This window comes from Cinclus cinclus, chromosome 6 (genome assembly GCF_963662255.1).
Source record: "Cinclus cinclus chromosome 6, bCinCin1.1, whole genome shotgun sequence".
In the NCBI taxonomy this organism is placed as follows: Eukaryota; Metazoa; Chordata; class Aves; order Passeriformes; family Cinclidae; genus Cinclus; species Cinclus cinclus.
In genome coordinates this window covers 28,218,672-28,240,364 of record NC_085051.1, presented here as the reverse complement: position 1 = coordinate 28,240,364, position 21,693 = coordinate 28,218,672, and the positions used below count along the sequence as shown (strand labels likewise).

At 37.5% G+C, this 21,693-nt stretch overlaps 1 protein-coding gene across 4 annotated transcripts in view; it reads left to right on the top strand.

Annotated features, from left to right (window-relative positions):
- Positions 1 to 21,365, top strand: part of PCNX1 (pecanex 1) — an 85,523-nt gene extending 64,158 nt beyond the window's left edge. For 2 of the 4 annotated variants that reach the window (XM_062495610.1, XM_062495608.1), the window contains 15 exons: positions 864 to 1,041; positions 1,423 to 1,531; positions 2,128 to 2,257; positions 3,302 to 3,360; positions 4,126 to 4,341; positions 4,712 to 4,965; positions 5,926 to 6,156; positions 7,522 to 7,622; positions 8,818 to 8,968; positions 10,609 to 10,839; positions 11,217 to 11,491; positions 13,157 to 13,357; positions 14,393 to 14,834; positions 16,206 to 16,346; positions 19,786 to 21,365. In XM_062495610.1, the coding sequence (XP_062351594.1) occupies positions 864 to 1,041; positions 1,423 to 1,531; positions 2,128 to 2,257; positions 3,302 to 3,360; positions 4,126 to 4,341; positions 4,712 to 4,965; positions 5,926 to 6,156; positions 7,522 to 7,622; positions 8,818 to 8,968; positions 10,609 to 10,839; positions 11,217 to 11,491; positions 13,157 to 13,357; positions 14,393 to 14,834; positions 16,206 to 16,346; positions 19,786 to 19,926 (2,860 nt within the window). In that variant the 3' untranslated portion in view covers positions 19,927 to 21,365. Of the gene's footprint in view, positions 1 to 863; positions 1,042 to 1,422; positions 1,532 to 2,127; positions 2,258 to 3,301; positions 3,361 to 4,125; positions 4,342 to 4,711; positions 4,966 to 5,925; positions 6,157 to 7,521; positions 7,623 to 8,817; positions 8,969 to 10,608; positions 10,840 to 11,216; positions 11,492 to 13,156; positions 13,399 to 14,392; positions 14,835 to 16,205; positions 16,347 to 19,785 lie in introns of all 4 variants that reach the window. The other 2 variants (XM_062495609.1, XM_062495611.1) reach the window with 2 other exon arrangements.
- Positions 21,366 to 21,693: the final 328 nt, after the last annotated feature.

The window sequence follows — 21,693 nt, the reverse complement described above, 5'->3', positions numbered from 1 at the left end:
TAATCCGTATCCAGATGGAATTGCGCACTGCTTCTTAAATTGAGTCTTAGTTATAATCCCCTGTAGTTAACCATCTCAGCAAATGGTAGCAAAATAATAGGCCCTGCATTTTTTGCCTCCAAGAAAAAGTAACCAATGTCTTTTTTTTGATGTGAAGTTCTATTAATTTAGAACAAAAGAGAGTAAAATCTGGAAGTAGAAAATATTTTGGGGGACAGGTTATTAGATTAATTTTGTAGGGTGGTGTGTGACTTTTTTGGTCTTCTGAATTTTAATCCCCACATCTAATAAGTTCTTGCTTTCGATTCATTATCACAGTCACTTTTAGACCTTTGGGAGGAATATTGCCGTTGTTACTTTAACTTCTTTTTTTAATAAACCTTTGATCTCTCAGTTGCTATGTCTGAAAAAAATAGCAGTTTTCTCAATAGACATTAGAGCAGTACAGTCATGCAGGAAATGATAATCCAGTGTTCATTAATGTCCTCTTGGTGATTAATCTAGCATTTTTGCATTATAGTATTCATAACCTAAATTAAAGAGCAGGTTTCTCTTCAAACTACAAGGATATTTCATCTCCTAATTTTTTCAAATTTCTTTAGTGGCACACTTAGAAACAACGCAAATTCTTGAACATTGAGAGTACTGATGAAAATATTTGGATAGTAACATCTTTAAAAAAAAATAGCTGAAGTTGTTTCTCAAAAAACAACAAATCATTAATTCCCCCCCCGCCCCCCGTTCCAAAAACAAGCACAACTCAGTTGGAAGAGGTTGTTATTGCATGACAGCACAACTTAAGTGGTCTTTAAACCCCTTTCAGATGACAGGTAATAATTGTTCTGTGTGACTTCCTTACACAGGTTGGGTGCTTTAATGATCACAATAGCTGGCTTGAAGTTACTGCGTTCATCATTCAGTAGCCCAACGTGCCAGTATGTCACTGTTATTTTCACAGTGCTCTTCTTTACTTTTGATTACAAAAGTTTTACTGAGACCATGCTGCTAGATCTCTTCTTCATGTCCATACTCTTCAGCAAGGTAACTTTAAACTCTATTTTTAGGTGTTTCAGTTAAAGGGGAAAACAGGATAGACCTATCTGATAGGTAATCTTGCAGATTCTCAGTCTTTTGTACTGTAATGGATATGCTGTAAGGCACCTAAGACTTCTCCTTCCCAAAGCATTTATGTTGGCTTGAGCAACCATATGTAACTGCCTAAATATCTCCTGAGTTTGTACGTAGAACAATGAAGTGCATCTTGTGTTACTTACTTTTATAATTATGTCCTTTTTCTAATTCTCGAAACTTGTGGTAGATCAGTAAGAACTCTAGGATGACCAGCAACTTCCTCGGGTTGCAAAACTTGTTGATTGTTAGCAAAAATACTCAATTGTTTTTCTCTTTTTTTCTTCCCTGTAGCTTTGGGAACTCTTTTATAAATTGAGATTTGTATATACCTACATTGCTCCCTGGCAGATCACATGGGGGTCTGCCTTCCATGCTTTTGCCCAGCCCTTTGCTGTGCCACGTATCCTTTGAAAATGCAAACTTGCTCCTGAAGTCATGTATAACTTCTGAGTACTGCATTATAATGGATTCTGTGTTATGGGGTATAAAACTGCTGAAGCAACAGGTTTGTCTTGTGAGTATTTGCAAAGAAGTTGTGCATACTTTCTGCCTTGTTACAATTCTGTGTATTATATAGTAACAGCAGGAATAATATCCTGACATAAAGGAAACATGGACCAGAAGTGATTCTGAAAATCACACAGCTTTTCTTTTGATTGACATTCCCTTTTACAGGAATCGCTAATTATGATTTTAGTTCTTGGGTTTTGCATTTTAAACTTCTGTAGGCTGGTTTCAGTGGAGTGTTCAGCTAATACTTTCAACAGAATTTTTGGCAATGACTGTTATGTGTAGTGCTGCCTTTCCATCTATTTGCTTTTAAAAAGGAAAATAATAGTCTTGTTTCTGGAAATGCTAAAAACATCTTTGCTGCATAGAAAATCATAGTGATCTTGTTTTGCTCTTTGTTGGTGTTGCTGTCTGTATTGAACACTATTGCAGAAGCTACAGAAAAGTAGTTGTTACTTTGCTTTCCTTAATTCTCTTATCCTCCAGATTCTGCCATGTTGTTTGTCCAAGCAGCTGTGTCAGCTTTTTTCTCTACTCCATTGAATCCTTTTCTGGGAAGTGCAATATTCATCACTTCATATGCTAGGCCTGTCAAGTTCTGGGAAAGAGACTACAAGTAGGTGATATAATAAATTTTTTTTAAAAATTGTTTTTTTAGATATGTCTGAAGGGGTTGGATTGGGTTTTTTGTTTGTTTATTTTAACTTGCAAATTGCTGCTGTTTTTTCCCTCAGAGGAGACTTAATATAAAGCATTGAAAACTTTCACTGAACTTGTTTCTGAAATACAGTAGCAGCTTTTTTTTTTTTTTTACACTAGGATCATTTGCTTCAGCTGCTTAAGTAATTTTTAATTAGAGGTATGCCATCCGGGTGGTTTTAAACATGGAATTTGTGGTATAGTGAAGTGTAATTTTAATCGAAAAGTGAATTTATGTATAAAAAGGTTTTGGGGAATGGTTCATAGGTGTATTTTACCTGTGTTTATTATTGCTTTGCTCACAGCACAACTGGCTAAACTTAACATAAAAGTCTTTCAAAGAAAGTATTTTTGTTGTTCAAGGTGGGATCTGTAGTAAAAGATCTTCAGGTTGGATTATGTTTCTTTTTGCTTTATTTCTGTTAAGGCCCATATTGCTGATAGTTAATCTGACCAATAAAATACTGTTTAAACAGCATAGGGCAAGTTGAATGGATATTTCTGGTATTTCTTACTTCCCTTCTAACATTAGAACCGTTTAAATGCGATGTTTAGAATCTTAGATTAAAGTGTTATGGTTGTAGTTTCAGACAATGGAAGAACTGTCTAAAAATTTATCTTTCACTAAAGTCTATTGAAATGTTAGCTGTGCTAATTTAATTAACTTTTTCTCACATCTAAACCTTTATGATACCTAAGAAAATATATGCACTCATATCTAAAGTGCAAGATTATTCTATGGCTATTTACTATGGACAAAACTTATTAGGCATTATAATGCTATTATACACAAAATACTACTACAAATTAGGAGACTAGCAAATATGCATCTAAAATTATTTTTAAATAACTTCTTTGCAACTATATTACTGGGAACATTTAACACTATATTAGTAGTTTCCTTAGACATTCTTACAGTTATATATTTTGTATTAAGTATGATTTATTTTATTCTTTTCAGCACAAAACGTGTGGATCATTCAAATACTAGATTGGCTTCACAGCTAGATCGGAATCCAGGTAGCTCTCCTAGCTGGATTTTGGTAGCTGGTTTGGATTTTTTTGGGGATTGGTTTTTTTGAAGGGGAAGGGAACATTTGGGAAGTGGGTTGGTTTTTTTGGGGGTTTTTTTTTTGAGGGGTGAATTTTCTTATAGTGGCTTTTTTTTCCACATGTAAATGCCTTTTTTTTGCACTTTTATAAGATTCATGATCAGTTTGCCCTTTAATCTTGTCCAACCATGCCCAACATCTGTCACTGTCTTCTGTTAGTTTTTCTTCCATCATCTGCTGTATTCTTTAGGCTTTCCCTAAAGTTTTTTTTATTTCACTGTGCTCTACCTTTCTATTTATAATTGTAGTAGGCATTAAACTGTTTTGCTTTTTATTCCTGAGTAATTTAAAAAGTGCCAAGCATTTTTTGAGGGTGTCTCAATGTCCTGGTTGTGCCACCAGTACAACAGACATCACTGAGATATATTTGTGCTCATTTGCTTTTGCACTTTATTATCTTGAATAGATTGGTGGGAGATGCATGAGTGGAACTGAAGGAATAATTTGGAAAATGGAGGAGTAACTAAGAAAAAATTTGGTTCAAAATACAGATATCACTTGGCATTTATTTGGAGTAGTTGTTCCATAAAAAAGGGGAAGTACGGGGTAGTGTATGACCTTGACACAACACTGTGGTTAAGAAAAAGGTGGGATTCAATATGAAATAATAATTGACATTCAGGCTTGATCTTTTTCTGCAGTTTCAGATAACCTAAATCAAATCTTCCTGCAGGTTCAGATGATAATAACCTGAATTCTATCTTCTATGAGCATTTAACCCGTTCCCTTCAGCACAGCTTGTGTGGAGACTTACTGTTGGGTCGCTGGGGTAACTACAGTACTGGGGACTGCTTCATCCTAGCCTCTGACTACCTCAATGCACTAGTACACCTTATAGAGATAGGAAATGGCTTGGTCACCTTCCAGCTGAGGGGGCTTGAATTCAGAGGTGAGTGTCTTAGATGTCCTTAGCTGTCTGCACTAAAAAGTAGGCTTCTCCTTTGGAAATTGAAGTTAATATCCTGTTAATAAATTGCTTTGAAAATGGGCTGCAGGACCTCTTGATGCTCCTGTCACTTGATGCTAAGTCTCTCTTTCCATTTTAGTGCAACATGGCTACTTGTTAGAGAAACCTAACTAAAATGGGATCCTAGTGATAAATTAAGCTCTATTAAGCCTTTGTTGGTGGATAGTTCACTTAGTGTTTAAAAGAATTTAATTGGAAATAGGTTGAATTTTAAAGTCTTCTAAACACAAGTTCACATTAAAGCAGTCATATAAAGCATTCAACTCTCTTCTTTCCTCTTTTGTCTCCTAAGGAACTTACTGTCAGCAACGAGAAGTAGAGGCCATCACTGAAGGTGTAGAGGAAGATGAAGGTTTTTGTTGCTGTGAACCAGGCCACCTTCCTCACATGCTTTCATTTAATGCTGCCTTTGGGCAGCGTTGGCTGGCTTGGGAAGTGCTTGTAACAAAGTATGTTCTGGAGGGTTACAGTATCACTGACAACAGTGCAGCTTCCATGCTTCAAGTCTTTGATCTCCGGAAAATTCTCACCACTTATTATGTGAAGGTGTGGTTTGTCTCACTGCAGCCTGTGGGGGGAAGCTGGCTGGGCTGCACCTGGGAACTGCTCCATGTCTTCAACTCATAATGTCTGTCACTTGAGGCTCATAGAATGAGGTGATAAGTACAGGTGTATGAACACCACCTGCAGAGGAGGGGACAGAATTTGCTGTACTGATGCTGACTCTGGTGCATGAGCAGAACTATGACCCTGTACTCCAGATCAGAGCAATAACACCTTCTAGCTGAAGTTGGAATAGAAACTTTAAAATTGTTACCCAAGTACAATAGCTCTGTTGTAAATGAAAAGTTGGCTAGTTTGTTTCTTTAGAGAAAGTCAAACTGCTTTGGTCTTCATAAGCTGTCCAAACCCATCTTTGGTTCTTAAAAAAGAATCAAGCTCTCTCTTCTGGTTTTAAGATGACTGTAGGCCTCAGATCTACTAATGTACATCTCAGTACCTCAGTGTACTAATTGAGATCTTTCATAAGCTACTCTCTTTCTGAGAGCTGAAAATGTTCAGGTTAAAGTATTTCCAAGATATTTATTCACACATGCACACAAGTTGTGCTCCCTAGCATAAGGGTCTTAAACTGTTTTGTGTTTTAGCTTTTTTTTATTTAGAATTTTTTAGAAATTTGGTATCTAAGTCTCCATGTTAACTAAATTTAAAATCCTATGTATTTTTCTGCAAAAACTACAGAGGATCCTATCCAATCCTTTTTTTCCTTATTCCTTCAGTGTAGGCTTCAGAAATCATGACAGTCTTTGAAAAATACTCCTATACACCACCTGTATTTTGTTTTCTGTGCAAATCTGTTGTACCTGTGAGCGGTATAAATACTGCTGTGTATCAGTTTTGTTCATTTTCCCAGAAGTAATGCAAATAAGTTGAAGCAATTGAGATTGCTCACTGGGATTCTTAAATTGCAATATTGACTCCTATTTTTAACGGCTATTGTTTCAGGGAATTATCTATTATGTCACAACATCCCCCAAGCTAGAGGAGTGGTTAGCTAACGAGACAATGCAGGAAGGACTGCGGCTGTGCACAGACCGCAATTATGTGGATGTAGACCCAACGTTTAACCCCAATATTGATGAGGATTATGACCACCGGCTGGCAGGGATCTCACGAGAGAGCTTCTGTATGATCTATTTGAACTGGATAGAATACTGCTGCTCTCGAAGAGAAAAGGTAAGTATGTGAGGAAAGCCATTTGCTGTTCTAGGGTGGTGTCGCTTTTTTCCTGTTGGTTTGGCTTACAGATGGGTTTAATGCTGATTTTTAAAATAAGTATGTGTAATCCAAGTATTTTGATTGAAATGGTTTTGATATTCGAGTTTTGAGATGTGAACTTAATAGATTCTGTAAGTAATGTATGGTTTAACCAGTTCATTAATGAATTTTATTTGCCAGCTCAAATCAACCAGTTGAATCTTAGACATTCATCTACATGCAGAAGGGTATGTCTACAGAATTGATGTTTTATACTTGGATATCAGTGTTCACAAATCAATCCTAACTTAAACAAAAAAAAAGACCAAAACAAAAGTCCCTAAAGCCCAAGAACCTGTTTTCAGCTTACTAGACTCACTTCTTTTCAGTGATCACCTTATACCAGTCCTTTGATCCACTGGAATTGTCGGCTTGTGAAAACAATCATCCTACATTCAACCTCTTCTTCTTTCTGCAATCCTTTCAGCTTTTAAATAGGAGTGTTAGTATGTTTGTAGAGGAATGCATTGACTTTTTACTGTTTACAAAATAACTGTCAAATTAGTGTTGCCTTTGAGAATAAGCAGAAATTGATTGAGACTAAAGGGACAGGTATATAATTGGAATTTGTGTGTTTAATGAGGGATCCAAGACTTAAGGGCTCAGTTCTGCTTTGGAGGTAAAAGTTAAAGCCCATTTTAACAGGGGTGAGATTTGGTGTGATGTGGTCAAAGGACAAAGAACAGTCAAAGAAAATTATTTCACAATTATTTTCCTCTAGGAAATCAGCATGAAATCTTTTCTATATGTATGGAAGAATGACATTTAATCACTTAATTGAATGATGCCATTTGCTAGGACATTATATACCCTGGCTATACTACTGGCTTTGAACTGTGGGCAAGTGTCCCCTAACTATCCCCTTGACTAAAGCTGTAGTCCAGGGAAGTTGTCAGGTAAATCGGGCTTAAATATTCCTAACCAGTTATAATCCAGTGTACTTACTGAAAATATCTTTGTCTAAACCCCATAATTTAGTTAATCAGCAGTTAGACTGCAAGATACACACGATGGAGAATGTAGCATGCATCTGTTTAGCTTGCAGTTTATCTTGCTTCAAATACTATAGGTGTGTTTACCTTTACAAGTATTCTTATCTTGCTGAGACTTTGAATCAGAATTGCTTTTTTAAGAGTGTCTGCTGTGGTAGGTGCATACACACACACACTTGAGAAAACTGCTCTGTTAGGGTCTTTTTACTCCTTCTGGCAGAACCTTCTTTTTCACTGGCCATTTCTTTATTCCATTCACCTAACTTACTATTTTTTCTTTTGTTATTGCAAGCCACTGGATTCAAGTAAAGACTCACCCCTAGTGACACTGTGTTATGGACTGTGTGTTCTGGGGCGGAGAGCATTGGGAACAGCTTCACATCATATGTCTAGGTAATAAAATGTCATTGCTGTAAGCTTCCTATCCTCAAAATCCCTCTGAGTTCTTAGATTGGGTTTTAGTTGAGTATCTTGTCATAGAAGAAGTAGATAATTAATGTTATCTTTCCTTAAACTGGGCAGATTTGCTATATAACTTGTCTTCGTTACAACAGCCAGTGAAATATAACTAAAGAAAAGCAAATGAGGGAGAACTTGCAGCTAAGCATGTCATTTTATTGAACTAATTCAAGATGGGAGTTCTGGTACAGGAGGACTAGTTATAACCGGTTTAGAACTGATTGAGTTATAAAAGTGAGCTCCATTTCCTGCACCAATTAGATGTCCTATATGGAAGTAAGGGGAAAAAGAGGGAAGTTTTGTTAAAATTAAAATCTGATATATCTTGGTGCATGTTAGATAAAATCATTGTGGTAAGTTTCACAGTTTAGCTGGCTCTGTGGCAAGCAGTTGTGTTTAGTACGAATCTTCAGTTCAATTCTGTTGTCATATGGCAACTTTCTTGCAGACTGACAGCCTCAATTTTAGAAAGCAAAAGTAAAATGCAGCCGTAAGGGTCAGGAAATCACAATGTGATGACTTAAAAAGAAGGATAATTGGATGTGGAAGCTACTGGTCAGCTAGATGCTGACTATAAAACCTGTTGTACTTCAATTTCAGGGCAACTGTTGATTAATTCTTCTAAGCACCAGCCTATTGCCTATTGAAGGCTGTGTATATATGGAGTTGCAAGATTGATCAGACCATATTTGATTTTTCACTCTAAAGCTAGCTTACTAATTGAAAACAGTGCCTTTTAAGCATGAAAAGTTGATATTTATTTTTCTAAAGCGTGGACAACTGAAGTTGCATACCTTCTTTAACTGTTCTGTTGTGTTACAGATGCTGAAAAGTTTTGCCTTTAAAAAATCTTCAGAATGAAATGAGGCATTCCTCATGATATTTGTTTGCTTTAGTCTGTTGCATGTATAGATTGCTCATCACCTGTTCAGTGCAGGTTGACATCTGATGTACCAAATTTTTTTATGCACACGGCTTTTCTCTGTGTTATCCTGTAGCTTACCTTGGTAGAGAAGAATTGTGTGCCTTTCTGTGCAGCTCAGTAGTTTCTTTTCAGTGATGATAACTGAGGATATGTTTGTGCTTTTGTTAATATTTGGGTTGCTTTTCTCTCCCCCCCCCCCAACAGTAACCTGGAATCCTTCTTGTATGGCCTGCATGCCCTATTTAAGGGTGACTTCCGTATATCTTCAATTAGAGATGAATGGATCTTTGCTGACATGGAATTACTGAGGAAAGTAGTGGTTCCTGGAATACGGATGTCACTGAAGCTACATCAAGTGAGAAATCACACAGATGTGTCCAGTTTTTTATTTCTGTGCATTTGTTCTTTTAAGAATTACTGGCTGGGAGAAGGGAAAAAGAGGATGAGAATAGAAGGACTGTGATAGAAATTGACTGCTGAAAAGAAGGGAGTATCATGTCTTGTTCTTTGATTTATTGCAGCTTTTGTGAAAGGTGATACAGAGGAAAAGGGAATGCTGTTTATGCTCAGTGCTTGAAAATTACATTAACTGTAGATCAGAGAGCATGTCAAGCCCTGTTTCATACCTATTCAGAGATATCCTTTATGAATAGCTTCTGTGATATTTTCCTTCTCTCTTCCCTCCCTGCACATACATAATTGGTTTAAAAGGCTATGCATTCAAAGCTGCATAGTCCTCTCCTCCGGTGGGAGTTGTCTTTCTTGTTCTTATTACTTTGAAGTGTTGTAATCACGGGTTTCAGGTGAGAATGAGAAGGTGGCTTTTCCATAAGCTGAAGTTAGTTTGTCTTTGTAGTGAAGTGCAAGTGAAGATGAAAAATCTCAAATTCTGTCCGGTGCATATATTAACTCAGCAAGTACAATAAGACATGTCCTTAATGATAAGCACTCTGTAAGCGGGGAGAAGTGTTGGTACTCAGGAAGAATAGATTGCTTGAAAATCATAATAAGTAAACAAACCTTAGTTGCAGTTTAAAAATTATTATTAAAGGGTTTTTTTATGCCTTCATTGCAGTCTGGAGTCCTCCAAACTAGCAGTGATTGAATCAACTCGTTCATGTAATACAAATTCTGAATTTAGGAGAATGTGGGAGTTAGGAGTACATATAAAAGTAGAATAATTACCAAATCATTGTTGAAACCAGCAGAAGTACCACTTCAACTACTGTCTTCTCAGAGGGTTATTGTGCAGAATGGGTTTGATTGAAGTCAGAGAATGAACAGTAACAAAAAACCAGATCACGCTAACAATGAAAAATAAAAATTCTGAACATTATTCTGTTAATCTGCTGAAGGTGATCTTATTCACTTGCTGTGCATGAACGTACCCAGGCTTCAGTCAGTGTGGAAATTTAGCTATTAACCACAATCTTTTTTTAACCAGAAAGTAATGTTACCCAATACTGAATTGAACTTGCAGTTTTTGTATTTTTGACTGGCAGTAATGTTGTCTTGATAGTACCTGATTATAACAAAGTATATCATCAGGTATTACTGTGAACTTTTTAATAGTAAATACTGTTTTCCTTCTTACTGACCTTCTCATGTAGTACAGTCTCAGTGAATAATTAGTGCTTTACTTAAGTGTCTTTTACAGTTGGAGGTTTATAAATAAGAGAAGCTAAAACTAAAAAGCTTCTGCCAACAGTGTACATAGATATAAATCTAGTGTAAAATTCACCCAGAAATTTAATCAGTGATAGGCAGGTCCTTCCAATCATTTTGGTTTTAAGTTAAAAAAAGAAGCAAACAGAATCAACCTATTATAAGTAATCTTTAACAGTGTTCTAAAGTATGTATTTTTATATTTTTGATGGCAGACTTCGTGTAATGCACTGATCATTTCAAAAGTTTGAGGTGTGCAGTGTTCTATTTTTATATGTAGCTACATCTGATATAATCATACATTATTGAACATGTATTATTTGGAAACAGGATCACTTCACTTCTCCGGATGAATATGATGATCCTTCTGTCCTTTATGAAGCTATAACTACTCACGAAGAAAATCTGGTTATAGCACACGAAGGGGACCCCGCTTGGCGGAGTGCAGTTCTTTCCAATTCTCCGTCCCTTCTTGCTCTGCGTCACGTGATGGATGATGGCACCAATGAATATAAAATAATTATGCTCAATAAGCGCTATCTCAGTTTCAGGGTCATTAAGGTATGCTTTATGTACATTTAACAGTGTGACAGCAAGTCACACTGTATTTTAATAACTGCATCAAACTGCTGCCTCAACTGAAGTCTTTACTGTTTTCTTATTAGTAGGGCTGGTTCTTGTACAGTCCAAGTATTGTATCAGAAAATCACTTCTTTCTCACTTAAAATGTTATTTCTCGTCCCATTCTTAGTTTTGTTTATCTTCTCTGTTGCAGCCTGTGTCCCTAAGTGCAGCCTGTAAAAGAGCTGCATATGAATGCTGGCAGTTCTGCAATGGAATATTGCACATGCTCATAAAAGCTTTGGTGTAATACAGCTGCCAGCACGTACTGTCATTGCTTTCTTTCTGATACAGCCTCTCTTCTTGGCTTTTTGTAGGTCAATAAGGAGTGTGTACGTGGCCTGTGGGCAGGACAACAGCAGGAGCTTGTCTTTCTGCGTAATCGTAATCCAGAAAGAGGAAGTATCCAAAATGCTAAACAAGCTCTGAGGAACATGATCAACTCCTCTTGTGACCAGCCAATTGGATACCCAATCTATGTCTCACCTCTGACTACTTCCTATTCAGACAGTCATGAACAGCTAAAGGACATTCTTGGGGGAGCCATCAGCTTAGGAAACATCAGAAACTTCATAGTGTCTACATGGCACAGGTGAGCTGAGGAAAGGGCTTCTCATTAGTATGTGTTCATGCTCTCATATTCCATTACCTAGTCTTGCGCAGGCCCAACACAGCATAATTTATAGTGTTCAGTCACATGGAAATAAATAGATCTTGACTTCTATTTTATGCACATCAGTAACATTTGGCAACTGCTTTGATATAGGTTTAATCTCCAAGGCTGGGTAATACACCACAAACCATGTAGATGAGGGCTCAGAGGAAGAGGACCGAGTCTAGGTGCAGGAACTGCAACTTCAAATCTGATGTTGCCGTCTGATAATGAGAGGCAGTGCAACTTCTGTACTGTGTTTTTCAGTATGATGGCTTTTGCAGTGTATAATGCCATCTTTACAGAATCAGGACTATTCGGTAGGGTTCCTGTCTGGCAGATATTTAGCATGAAAGTGCCTGTATTAGTGTTTTAGGGCATGCTCATACATAGTTATGCAAGCTTTAGGCATTGTTCAAAATCTCACAAGTGCTTATATGTCACTTGTTCTGGCCCTAACTTACAGTACTATGTAACTGGAATGATATAATTACTTCTCTGCATGACTCTTGGATAATCCAGTTCAAACTCCTGCTGTGCTGTGTTTTGTAGGCCATGAGAACTTTTACAGAACTTCTGGCTCTCTGAAACAGTGGCTCCAAAAGCAGTGGTGGCAACTGTGTGGCATTTAGGAACTGCATCCCAGTTCTTAGTAGTTCCAGGAGCTGGTGCCATGGTCTGAAAAGTCCTGTAGCTGTTCTGATGGACATCTTAGACATATCAGAGCAGAACATGCTGCTTTACCCAGAGTGACAAAAAAACCCCTACATTTACCGCGGTCTGTGGTGTTTTGTCTCTTATTGCCATCAGCTTCTCCAACTTGATAGAATTACAGGTGTAAGCATGACACACAACTGTATTTGAATCCAAGGTGTTTATGCTTCACGATTCTGTGTCCTGGGACAAAAAAAAAAATAAAAAATGAAAAGGAGTGCTCAGTGTACTTGAGTGTGACAGAGAAGAAAAACAAAAAGTAGGAATTGAAGGGACAACAACACGTGTTGTCATTTTTTGTGTCCATTTTAAGTATGTTAGTGTAAACAGTGTGATGAAGAAACTGTGTGGTTATGTATACTGGAAAATGATGGCTAACCTACTGTCTGAATGTTCAGTATGTGCTTTAAATTGTGAGTGCATTACTGAAGATAACAGAAATAAAATACATTAAAAATCCAGCAAACGTTATTTCCTTTCTAGTCTGTGCAGACGAAAGATTGTTGCAGTGTAGCAGTTATACATGACTAGTGTGTTAAGTAACAAAAGTTTTAGTAACTGTTCCAAAACAACCAGGATGTTCTATGATCATTTGAATTGGAATTTTATCACTTTATTGTATTCGGAGGTGGCATAATTTTTAAAAAGCTAATTTTTATGAGCATTTGACTTGTCATAAATAACTGTTAGTGAATAGCTGTCATGAAGAAAATTGAAATCTCTTACAAAGCAGTGTTTATATTTGTAAAGCATATTCTGAGAAAATTGAAGTTTTAAGTGATTTTAGGAAGTGCTGTGGATTGTGCTGAAACTTTTGCTTGTCATGAAAGGTTTTCGTAGAATCCTAGTGATTAGGTGTGCCTTAATGTATCACTTGCATTATGTTTCCAGACTAAGGAAAGGCTGTGGAGCTGGTTGCAATAGTGGTGGAAATATTGAAGATTCAGACGCTGGAGGTGGAGCTTCTTGCACAAGTAACAATGCAACTATCAATGAGTCACAGAGCAGCATGTCACAAGGAGGAGGGAATGCAACTACAGGGCAGGGACCTGGAGCAGTACAGCACCCTCCTGTTGCAGCTCATCCCACAACTTTTCCTGCAGCTCATCCACCAACTCATCCCTCCACTCTGGGTAAAGTAGAAACATAGAAACAACTTCGTGCAAGTTCAGTCCTATAGCCAGAACAGGCCTTTCTGGATTCCTCTCAAACTACAGTACTGTTTTATGCAATATGGGGTTCCCAAACAGATCTGATAAATAGGGGTATAGTTTTACTGACAAAATAGATTTAATAACTTTTTATAACAGGTCTCTATAGACTGGATCTTTTCACTTACGTCATTTTCAAATGCTGAACTCATAATTTTTTGGGAATGATTATATTTCCTATTTATACAGTGAATCAAGTTCCTTATTTGCACAGTATTCTAGCTGAATCTATCCAAGGGTCCATAGTGATCTGTATTTAAGGGGGTGACAAACACTAAAGCTGAGAACAAGTCTTTCAAACATGGCCTTTGCTCACAAAGAAAATACAGATATATGTAGTTGAATGAACATAATTAGGTCTATCAGCTGAGGAGAGCTGTCTGTAAATATTTAGTACAGGAAAAGCAATTACACCAATGCTCATGAACTGCAATTTCTGTTTTTGACTTCAAGTGTATTCAATTTGAACTTGTTTTAAAATAGCTTTTGTTCTAACAAGTTTTCTGATGCAAACTTTGAATGTGTAATCAAGCATATTAAGGAAGAATAGTCAGCATTTTGACACATGGGCATCTGTTCCACTTTTACTGCTTTAAGTATGGTAAATTGAAGTGCAAATATTAAGTAAGAAGTTGTTAAAGCAGAAAGTGGAAGACTGAAGCATTTTTCAAGGTACTTGATTGTGAATTGATAGGGATTGTGAATTGAACAGAATATGAAATTCTGATATAAATGGAATGTATTTAAATGTTCTGCTATGTGAGATGCAGCCGAGATCTTCTGCAATACATCTGTTTCAGATGATGTTGGTTCGACCAATCAGTTTTGTATATCTGTGCACTAAAACATTTGTGTGTTGGCAATCTAATGTGTGTGGGAGGCTTTATCAAACTTTCCTGATTCTGTATCTTTTACTTTTAGGCACCAGTCACAGCTCTCACTCTGTGCAGTCCAGCCTTGTCAGACATTCCCCTGCCCGTGCCTCAGTAGCTAGCCATTCATCCTACTGCTACGGCAGCCGTCATTCATCTCTTCGCACATCCACAACAGGCTTTGTGCCTTGCCGGCGCTCTTCCACCAGTCAGATATCCCTTCGTAACCTCCCATCATCCATCCAGTCCCGCCTATCTATGGTGAACCAAATGGAATCTACTGGCCAGACTGGGGTCAGCGTGCAGCATGGACTGCCCTCTTCTAGCAGCTCCAGCCAAAGCATCCCAGCCTGTAAACAGCATGCCCTTGTGGGCTTTCTAGGGACAGAAGGAGGGAGTAATGCAGCTGAAACTCAGTCAGGTGGCAGTGCAAGCCCTGCAAATCAAATGCAAGCCAAAAAGGATGACGTTATTTACAGAATCCAGGTGAATAGTCTAGAAGAACAAGTTAACTTATGTTTCCACGTCCTTTTATTAGTAGTTCTTTGTATGTTGTTGAAATGGCTTACAAATACGCATTCTGGAATATCTGGTATACAATTTCTGTGCACTTATTTTTAGAGAATTAATGTAAAGAAAAGGTTTTCTGGACAAACAGCCTTCCTGCATGTTCCTTGTTTACATTATTTTTATGTTTTGCTGTTGTGCAGCTCTGAGAATGTCAGTGGAACTCAGTTCCACTTTATATTTAGTTTACCTTTTATACATTAAAGCAGGTGAAGCTAAACAAACAGCTTTATTTGCAGGGTAGAAAGCTTTTTTTCTTTGAAGCCAAGTAGATTTTCCACAAAAGCATAAAAATGCTTGCTTTCGCTTCCATATATATTTATTCTTTGGTTATATCCACTTCAGGGTTTACTGAGCAGCAGACATTTCACTATTGACTAAGTTAATTATGGCAGCTTTACTTGTTTAGTGAAAATCCAGGAATGTGTGTTCTTGCTTTCTTAGCTTTTATTAGCCCCACATGCATGTCTTTGGCATTATATTTGTGGGAAACCTGAAGAAGTGTATTTAAGAGGTTAGATAAGAATAAACATGATTTCATTGCTGATACTACTTCAGTTTAGAGTAGTCCTTGGTAAATTGCATCATAGTGGGCAAAGTTAAATTAATTTTTCAGGTCTATGCTTAGTAGCTTTTGTTTGCAGGTAAGGGCCTTTCTATGAAGCTGCTTACTAGATCCTGTGTGTGAGGAGGATAAAGTGGATATGTGCCCTTGGATAATGGACATTATGGAGTTCTCTCTGTCCTTATTTAGGAAGAATTTTTCAGGAGTTTTCTCCTGCTTGCTCTGTGGAAAGGCCAGTTTACTTCAAAACACAGGGTGGGTCTTAACTAACCATGCTGGTAGATAAATACTTTTTCTGCCTAACAATGTTAATGCCCCAAGTTTCTTAAGATACTCTGTAAGAAGTAATGAGCCGATTATAACAGCTCGTCATCACTTAACTTTTCCCTGCTACTAGACTCTGTGATGCCAATGCCTTTATTGTGCCAGTTCCCCAACCCCGCCATGAGCTAGTATAACTGAAAGAAGTGGGGAAGAGAACCAGAGCTGTTGCTTCAGTGAACTGGCATATTGTCAACTGTATCTGAAACCACAGAATCATTTACAAATTCAGTGCTGTTTGGGCTTGGAGAGCCTGGAGCTCAAGTTTCCAACCTTGAAATTGATCAGAAATCAATTTCAGTGGATTAAAGTCAGTTATCTGGAATTATGCAGAAGGTTACAATTTATCTGTTTCTTTAAAATTTTGGCTGAACTAACAGTCAAAACTCAATTCCTACTTATAGTTAATGGATCCCAGTCAAGTACTGGAAGGGATCAACGTGTCAAAAAGGAAAGAGCTGCAGTGGCCAGATGAGGTGATACGGCTAAAAGCTGGAAGAAACAGCTGGAAAGACTGGAGTCCTCAGGAAGGCATGGAAGGCCATGTAAGTTTTGCTGGGAAGTTGAGAAGCTAACCTTAAAAAGGCAGTCTTGATTCTGTGGCAGTCTGCCTATATGTAAATGCGAAGATCAATGTAGTTGGTAAGTTAGATCAGCAGCTATCCTCAAAGTCACTGTTGCTGCAAGAGCAGGTCTAGAATCCTAATTTGAGGCAGAGATATCTTTCTGCAACTCTGTGCAAAAGACACAGGACAATGTTTCAAATGTCAGCCACTACTCCTTCCTTGCCTTCTTTCAGCTTGTCATGATCTCTCAGGCATTGCTCTCATTCATTCAACATTCATTTTCCTTTCTTTAAACTGTCAATCCCTGAACAAATAAAGATCAATTTACTAACACTTAATTGAAAGATTCACTTAATTCAAGCATTAACATTATTTGGTTTTTAATTTTTCTGATCAAAATAGAGCCAAATAAGATTGTCTTTAGATGTCTCTGTTATATAATAGATACATGGTAGGTGTTTACTGTCTTTAAGGAGGAAATCTGTTCTGATTGATTAAAACTTGTGAAAGCCCATGGCTTGAAATTCCATCTCTTTTCCCTATGGATGTTACATGTGCAGTTTACAAAGATTTGCTGCATTGGCTAGAAAACTTATCTCCCACTTTAGGCTCCTTCTGTGAGCAAAATCCCTGTATGGTCTTTGAAGCTTTTCTGTTTTTACTGAGATTACTTTTTTTTTTTTTTTAAGATCTTGATGTCTGTAAAGATGCCTCCAGTATTCTTTCAGTGATAGAAGATTCACTGACACTGTCTGCATTTGTTCATCAATACAACTGTATTTTCATTTGGAATAGATTAGTTTTGAAGAAATTTTTGACTTCTTACTTCAGCTGGAGGCATTATTTATAAATTGCTTTTAGGGATAGATTTTGCCATTTGAAATCCCACATCGTTGTGGATATATGTGCAAACTTCAGGTAAGAAATGGAGATATGCCAGTAACACAGTGTGCACTGTATCTGCCTTGCTGTTGCATCTACATGAAGAAAAGGTCCTGGAAACACAATTATACATGGAAGGAGTCTATCAGAGTTGACAGTCCACTCTTAGGACAGCAGGTTACATTGTAGGTCCCACCTGTGAGTAGAAGGCTGTTGTAAGCACTCTCATTTATGTTGGGTTTAGACATACTGTTGCAGATCAACAGTGTTGTAAAGATGGTGAATGTAAAGGGTTATACTGGAAAGTGTCCTCTTGCCTGGTATCGCTGGACAGTTTTTTTCAGGCGTTTGTGAGTGTGTTTTGTGAATTACAGCATGCTGACATGTACAGTGATTGATGCTATAGAAAGATTAAAAGAAGAGGATTTAAAGGTCAGAGTAAGTTGCTGTTGGAACACTTCTCATCTATTTTTGTTGCAGCATATAGGCAGGTTTTTTTAGAACAGCATCTTTTAACCTAACTAGAAAGGGGGTGTAAAGCACCAGATTATCCTGTGTTTGATTAGGAGGAAAGGATTTAACTTGATGACACAGTTTCCACAGCCTGCTTCAGCTGACAGTGGTTAAACATGCTAGTATCAGTAAAGCTCTTAGGACAGTCTTCCCTTTCTGATCCTGTGGCTGTGGTCCTTTCTGCATATAGGCAGAAATTATTCTTACCTGCTGAGTTAGCTGCTCATTAAGCAGTTTACCTTATGTCTGCTTTCAGTATGAAGTCCAGCACTCAGTGCTTAAAAATTTTGCTGCTACGTAGAAAAAAGCATTTTTCCTAACTTAGTTTTTTATCTTGCGAAGTATGCAGTGCAAGTTGTGTATAAGGCAGAAAGACATTATAAGATTTCTTAAAGGAAATTGCATTTAGCAGCCCTCTTTGAGATGTAGCTACTTTTTCCAGGTTTTGAGAGGCTATACCCACCATTATCTTTCTATGATACATGATACAGGGGCGTAAGAGAACCCTTTTCCTCCAAGAGATTCTTTCCATCTCTTGACTACCTAGTGACAACATTTCGCATGTATCAAATAAATGCAAGTCGTGATAGAAGAGTTGGTAAAACTGAGTGTGGCAATATGGCAGCGATGAGTTTTAATCTCTACAACTTTTTGCATATACACAGTTTTTAAGGAACCATGATATTGATGCCTGTGGCTGTCTCTAAGGCACCAGTGTTAAATTGAGCAACAAGGATGTACTATTTGGGACTTCATTGGGAAACTTTATTGTGTCTGGGGACAGGATATCTTGGTCTCATTCCATACAGCAACATAAAAATTACATGGACACACTTTGAAGTCAGACTTGAACAGACACTTAAATATCACACTGTTGCATCAAAGAGGAGCTAAAGATGCCATCCTTCCCTGGCTGGAGTGTTCTCCCTGTATCTATGCAGTATAGATCTCATGCAATGGACAAAGCTAAATGTCCTTCACCCTGTGTTAAGAGAAATTGCCAGCTGTGTATAATGAAGATTGAGTCTCTTGGATTTAATCTTGGAAGATTGTGGGTTTCTGTCTTTTTTTCCCCCCTTTATATCTTTAGGACTTTTCAAAACTTAACTGCTGTGGAATTTGTAAAAACTAGTTTTACTTTATTTTTGACTTACTTTGTCTTGAAGCAAGGATTCTTTTTCCACAGTTGGAAAATTTGAGAATTCTATTTCTATGAAGCTGATGATACTTATGCCTGTGTTAATGGAGTATCTTTATGGTTCCTTTAGGGCACTCAGAAGTTAAGGGTGTGTTTTTAAGGAGGCAGATGAACAGAGACATACTAGGTATAGAAAAGGGACCTTCTGGCAGTCAGTATCAGGCAGGATCCTTGGAAGCAGCAGATCAAAGTACTTTAATTCTGTAGATTCAAGGGAGTATGGTACAATAATGTGTAGCACTGTTTCTGAACCCCTTTTGTGTAATATTTTTAATTTAAAATTGAATAACTTAATTTAGAAGATCAACCTTGTATTCACAGTGCATAGGTAGCAAAATCAGGGCAAGAGAGCTTTTACTTGTAGGAGAGTAGCTTACATCTGACTTCTGGTGAACTGCAGTTCTGTGCTGCGTAACACTGAGCTATTTTAAGATTATTACAAACTGAGCATCAAAATATCCCCGATCTCTATGCATGCACTTTTTTCAGTTGCTACTCACTTGGGATGAACTGTTTGGTTCTGATTTGGGTCAAGTTGTTTGTTCCTACTCAAATCTAAATCAGACTGGCTGCTCTCATGGCTGTAAAAGACCTAAAAGTGATTTTAATTTGCAGATCCTCAGCAAGACTTCAGTGTGCAGCTTATCTGTGGGTATGCTGTCACTGATGAATGAGCAACTAAGTCAGTATAGCACCTGTGTATTTGCTCCTTTGGTCCTGTAAGGGTCTTGAGTTATCAGCCACAACTTTGTTATGACAGCTTTCCCTGTGGAGCTTACATTTCATTATACTTTGTTTTTCTTTTTTTTTTTTTTTTCCCCTCAGGTGATTCACCGCTGGGTGCCTTGCAGCAGAGATCCAAGTAGTCGGTCACATATAGATAAAACCATCCTGCTGGTTCAAATTGAAGATAAATATGTTGCTGTTGTTGAAACTGGAGTCCTTGAACTTGGGGCTGAAGTGTAAATCTCTTTGAGACTGAAACTTACTTCCCCTTCTCCAGTGGTTCAGAAGAGAGAAGGGTCCAGAAGAAGCAGCTTCCAGGACACAAAACTTTGGTCCCGTTGTAGGAAAGGACTTGAAACACAGATTTGTCTAAGTCCCTTTCCCCAAATAAACAAGTGTAAGAAATTTTTTAAGTTGTTAGCTGCTGAAGAAACACTTGCATGAAGGATAGATTTGTTGAGACATATCTTTTGTTTATAAATTTTGTTATGCATTGCGTAATGCTTTAAATCAACAAACTTTTCAGTTCTAAGATCAGAGCACCTCATATTTTTCTAATTGTTTTGCCAAAAATTGCCATGTCTTGTCACAGAGTGCGTGGAATTCATCCACCTTATTTTAATGAAATTGTCTACAAACCTTCATTTGGTGAAATAGTGTAAGGGTTTCAGGTGTGGCAAGAAGAGACTGAACAGATGTATAGATTCTTATTCCTTATGAGCTAAACATTAATGAGAACTGCACTAATTTTTTTACAGCAATGCACTAAAAACAACCCTGAGATTGCTGAGAACATTTATTTATATATATAAATATAAGTATATAAAATACCATTATTTAAATTGCCTTTGGGATTAATCCCCTCCCTCTCCATATACATGTTGATGGTAAGGGCTGTGCCATGGGTTTGGTTCTGTGTTCTGTATTTCGTACAAGTGCATTTGCTGCATCCTCTTCACAATAAATGGTAAAGTAACAAATGTGTAGAAAAGCACCTGAGTATCCCTGTACTACATCAGACTTTATTGTGGTGGCAGTGGTACCTCAAGCCTGTACAACACATCTAGCTTTAAAGTGGGCTCCAGTATGACTTTCCATCTGTCTTCCCTTCACTAGCCATGGCTACTTTGCTTCTTTATGCCCAGAGCTGGCTGTGTTGTTTCATTGGCTCTTCTCTGGCAAACACGGTGGTTTTAGTTTTGTAGAGGGAGGTGCAGGTCCATGTTATTTCATGAATGCTTGAAGGTTTTTTTTTTATTCTATCCAATTTAAAAAGAAGAAATAGCAACAGCTCCCCAAACAAAATGAAAAAAGAAGCCAGCAAAACTTGACTTCTGCTTTTAATGATCTTTTATAGAAGGCACAGCCCTAAACTTGTATCGCTTTTACACCTTGCCTTTTCTTTCCCTTTAGTCTTTTTCATTCTTTTCTATGACTTGAATTTTATTTTCTGTGATTATATATTCTATGTAAGTGTAATTTGAGTATTTATAACTGTGAAATTGAATTATTCATGTGTTACATATCCTAGGTTTTATTGTATTTTTTTAAAAGTGTGTATTCAGGGAAACAAGTAACTCAGAACTATCATGGGAGTGTGAGAGGGAAACTGGTTTGTTCTTGACTTGCAGTTCCTATGACTCACTTTTCTTAATCAGTAAGAAAGAAATGTACCTGTTGTGATTGTTTCCTGTTTCTGACCTGTAATTATATAGGACTCTGTGGGGAATTTGCATACAGCTCTAGCTTTTGGGAGCAGCCATCTTTTTCCCAGTCACCTCCACTTCTTTCTATGTGTTGTAACTAGGAGAGACTTCTGATCTACCACAGAGGTTATTATAATTATTTCTCTGACATCAGAGAAACATTGTCCATTATGTACCTAATGTAAGAGTGAAATTACATGGGATAAGAAAAAAGGAAGCAACAGCTGCCTAAGAAACAGTGGTATTCCAGCTCAAGTCACTCTATGCCATCTAGCCATGAAAGGGTAAGTCTGTGTGCCTG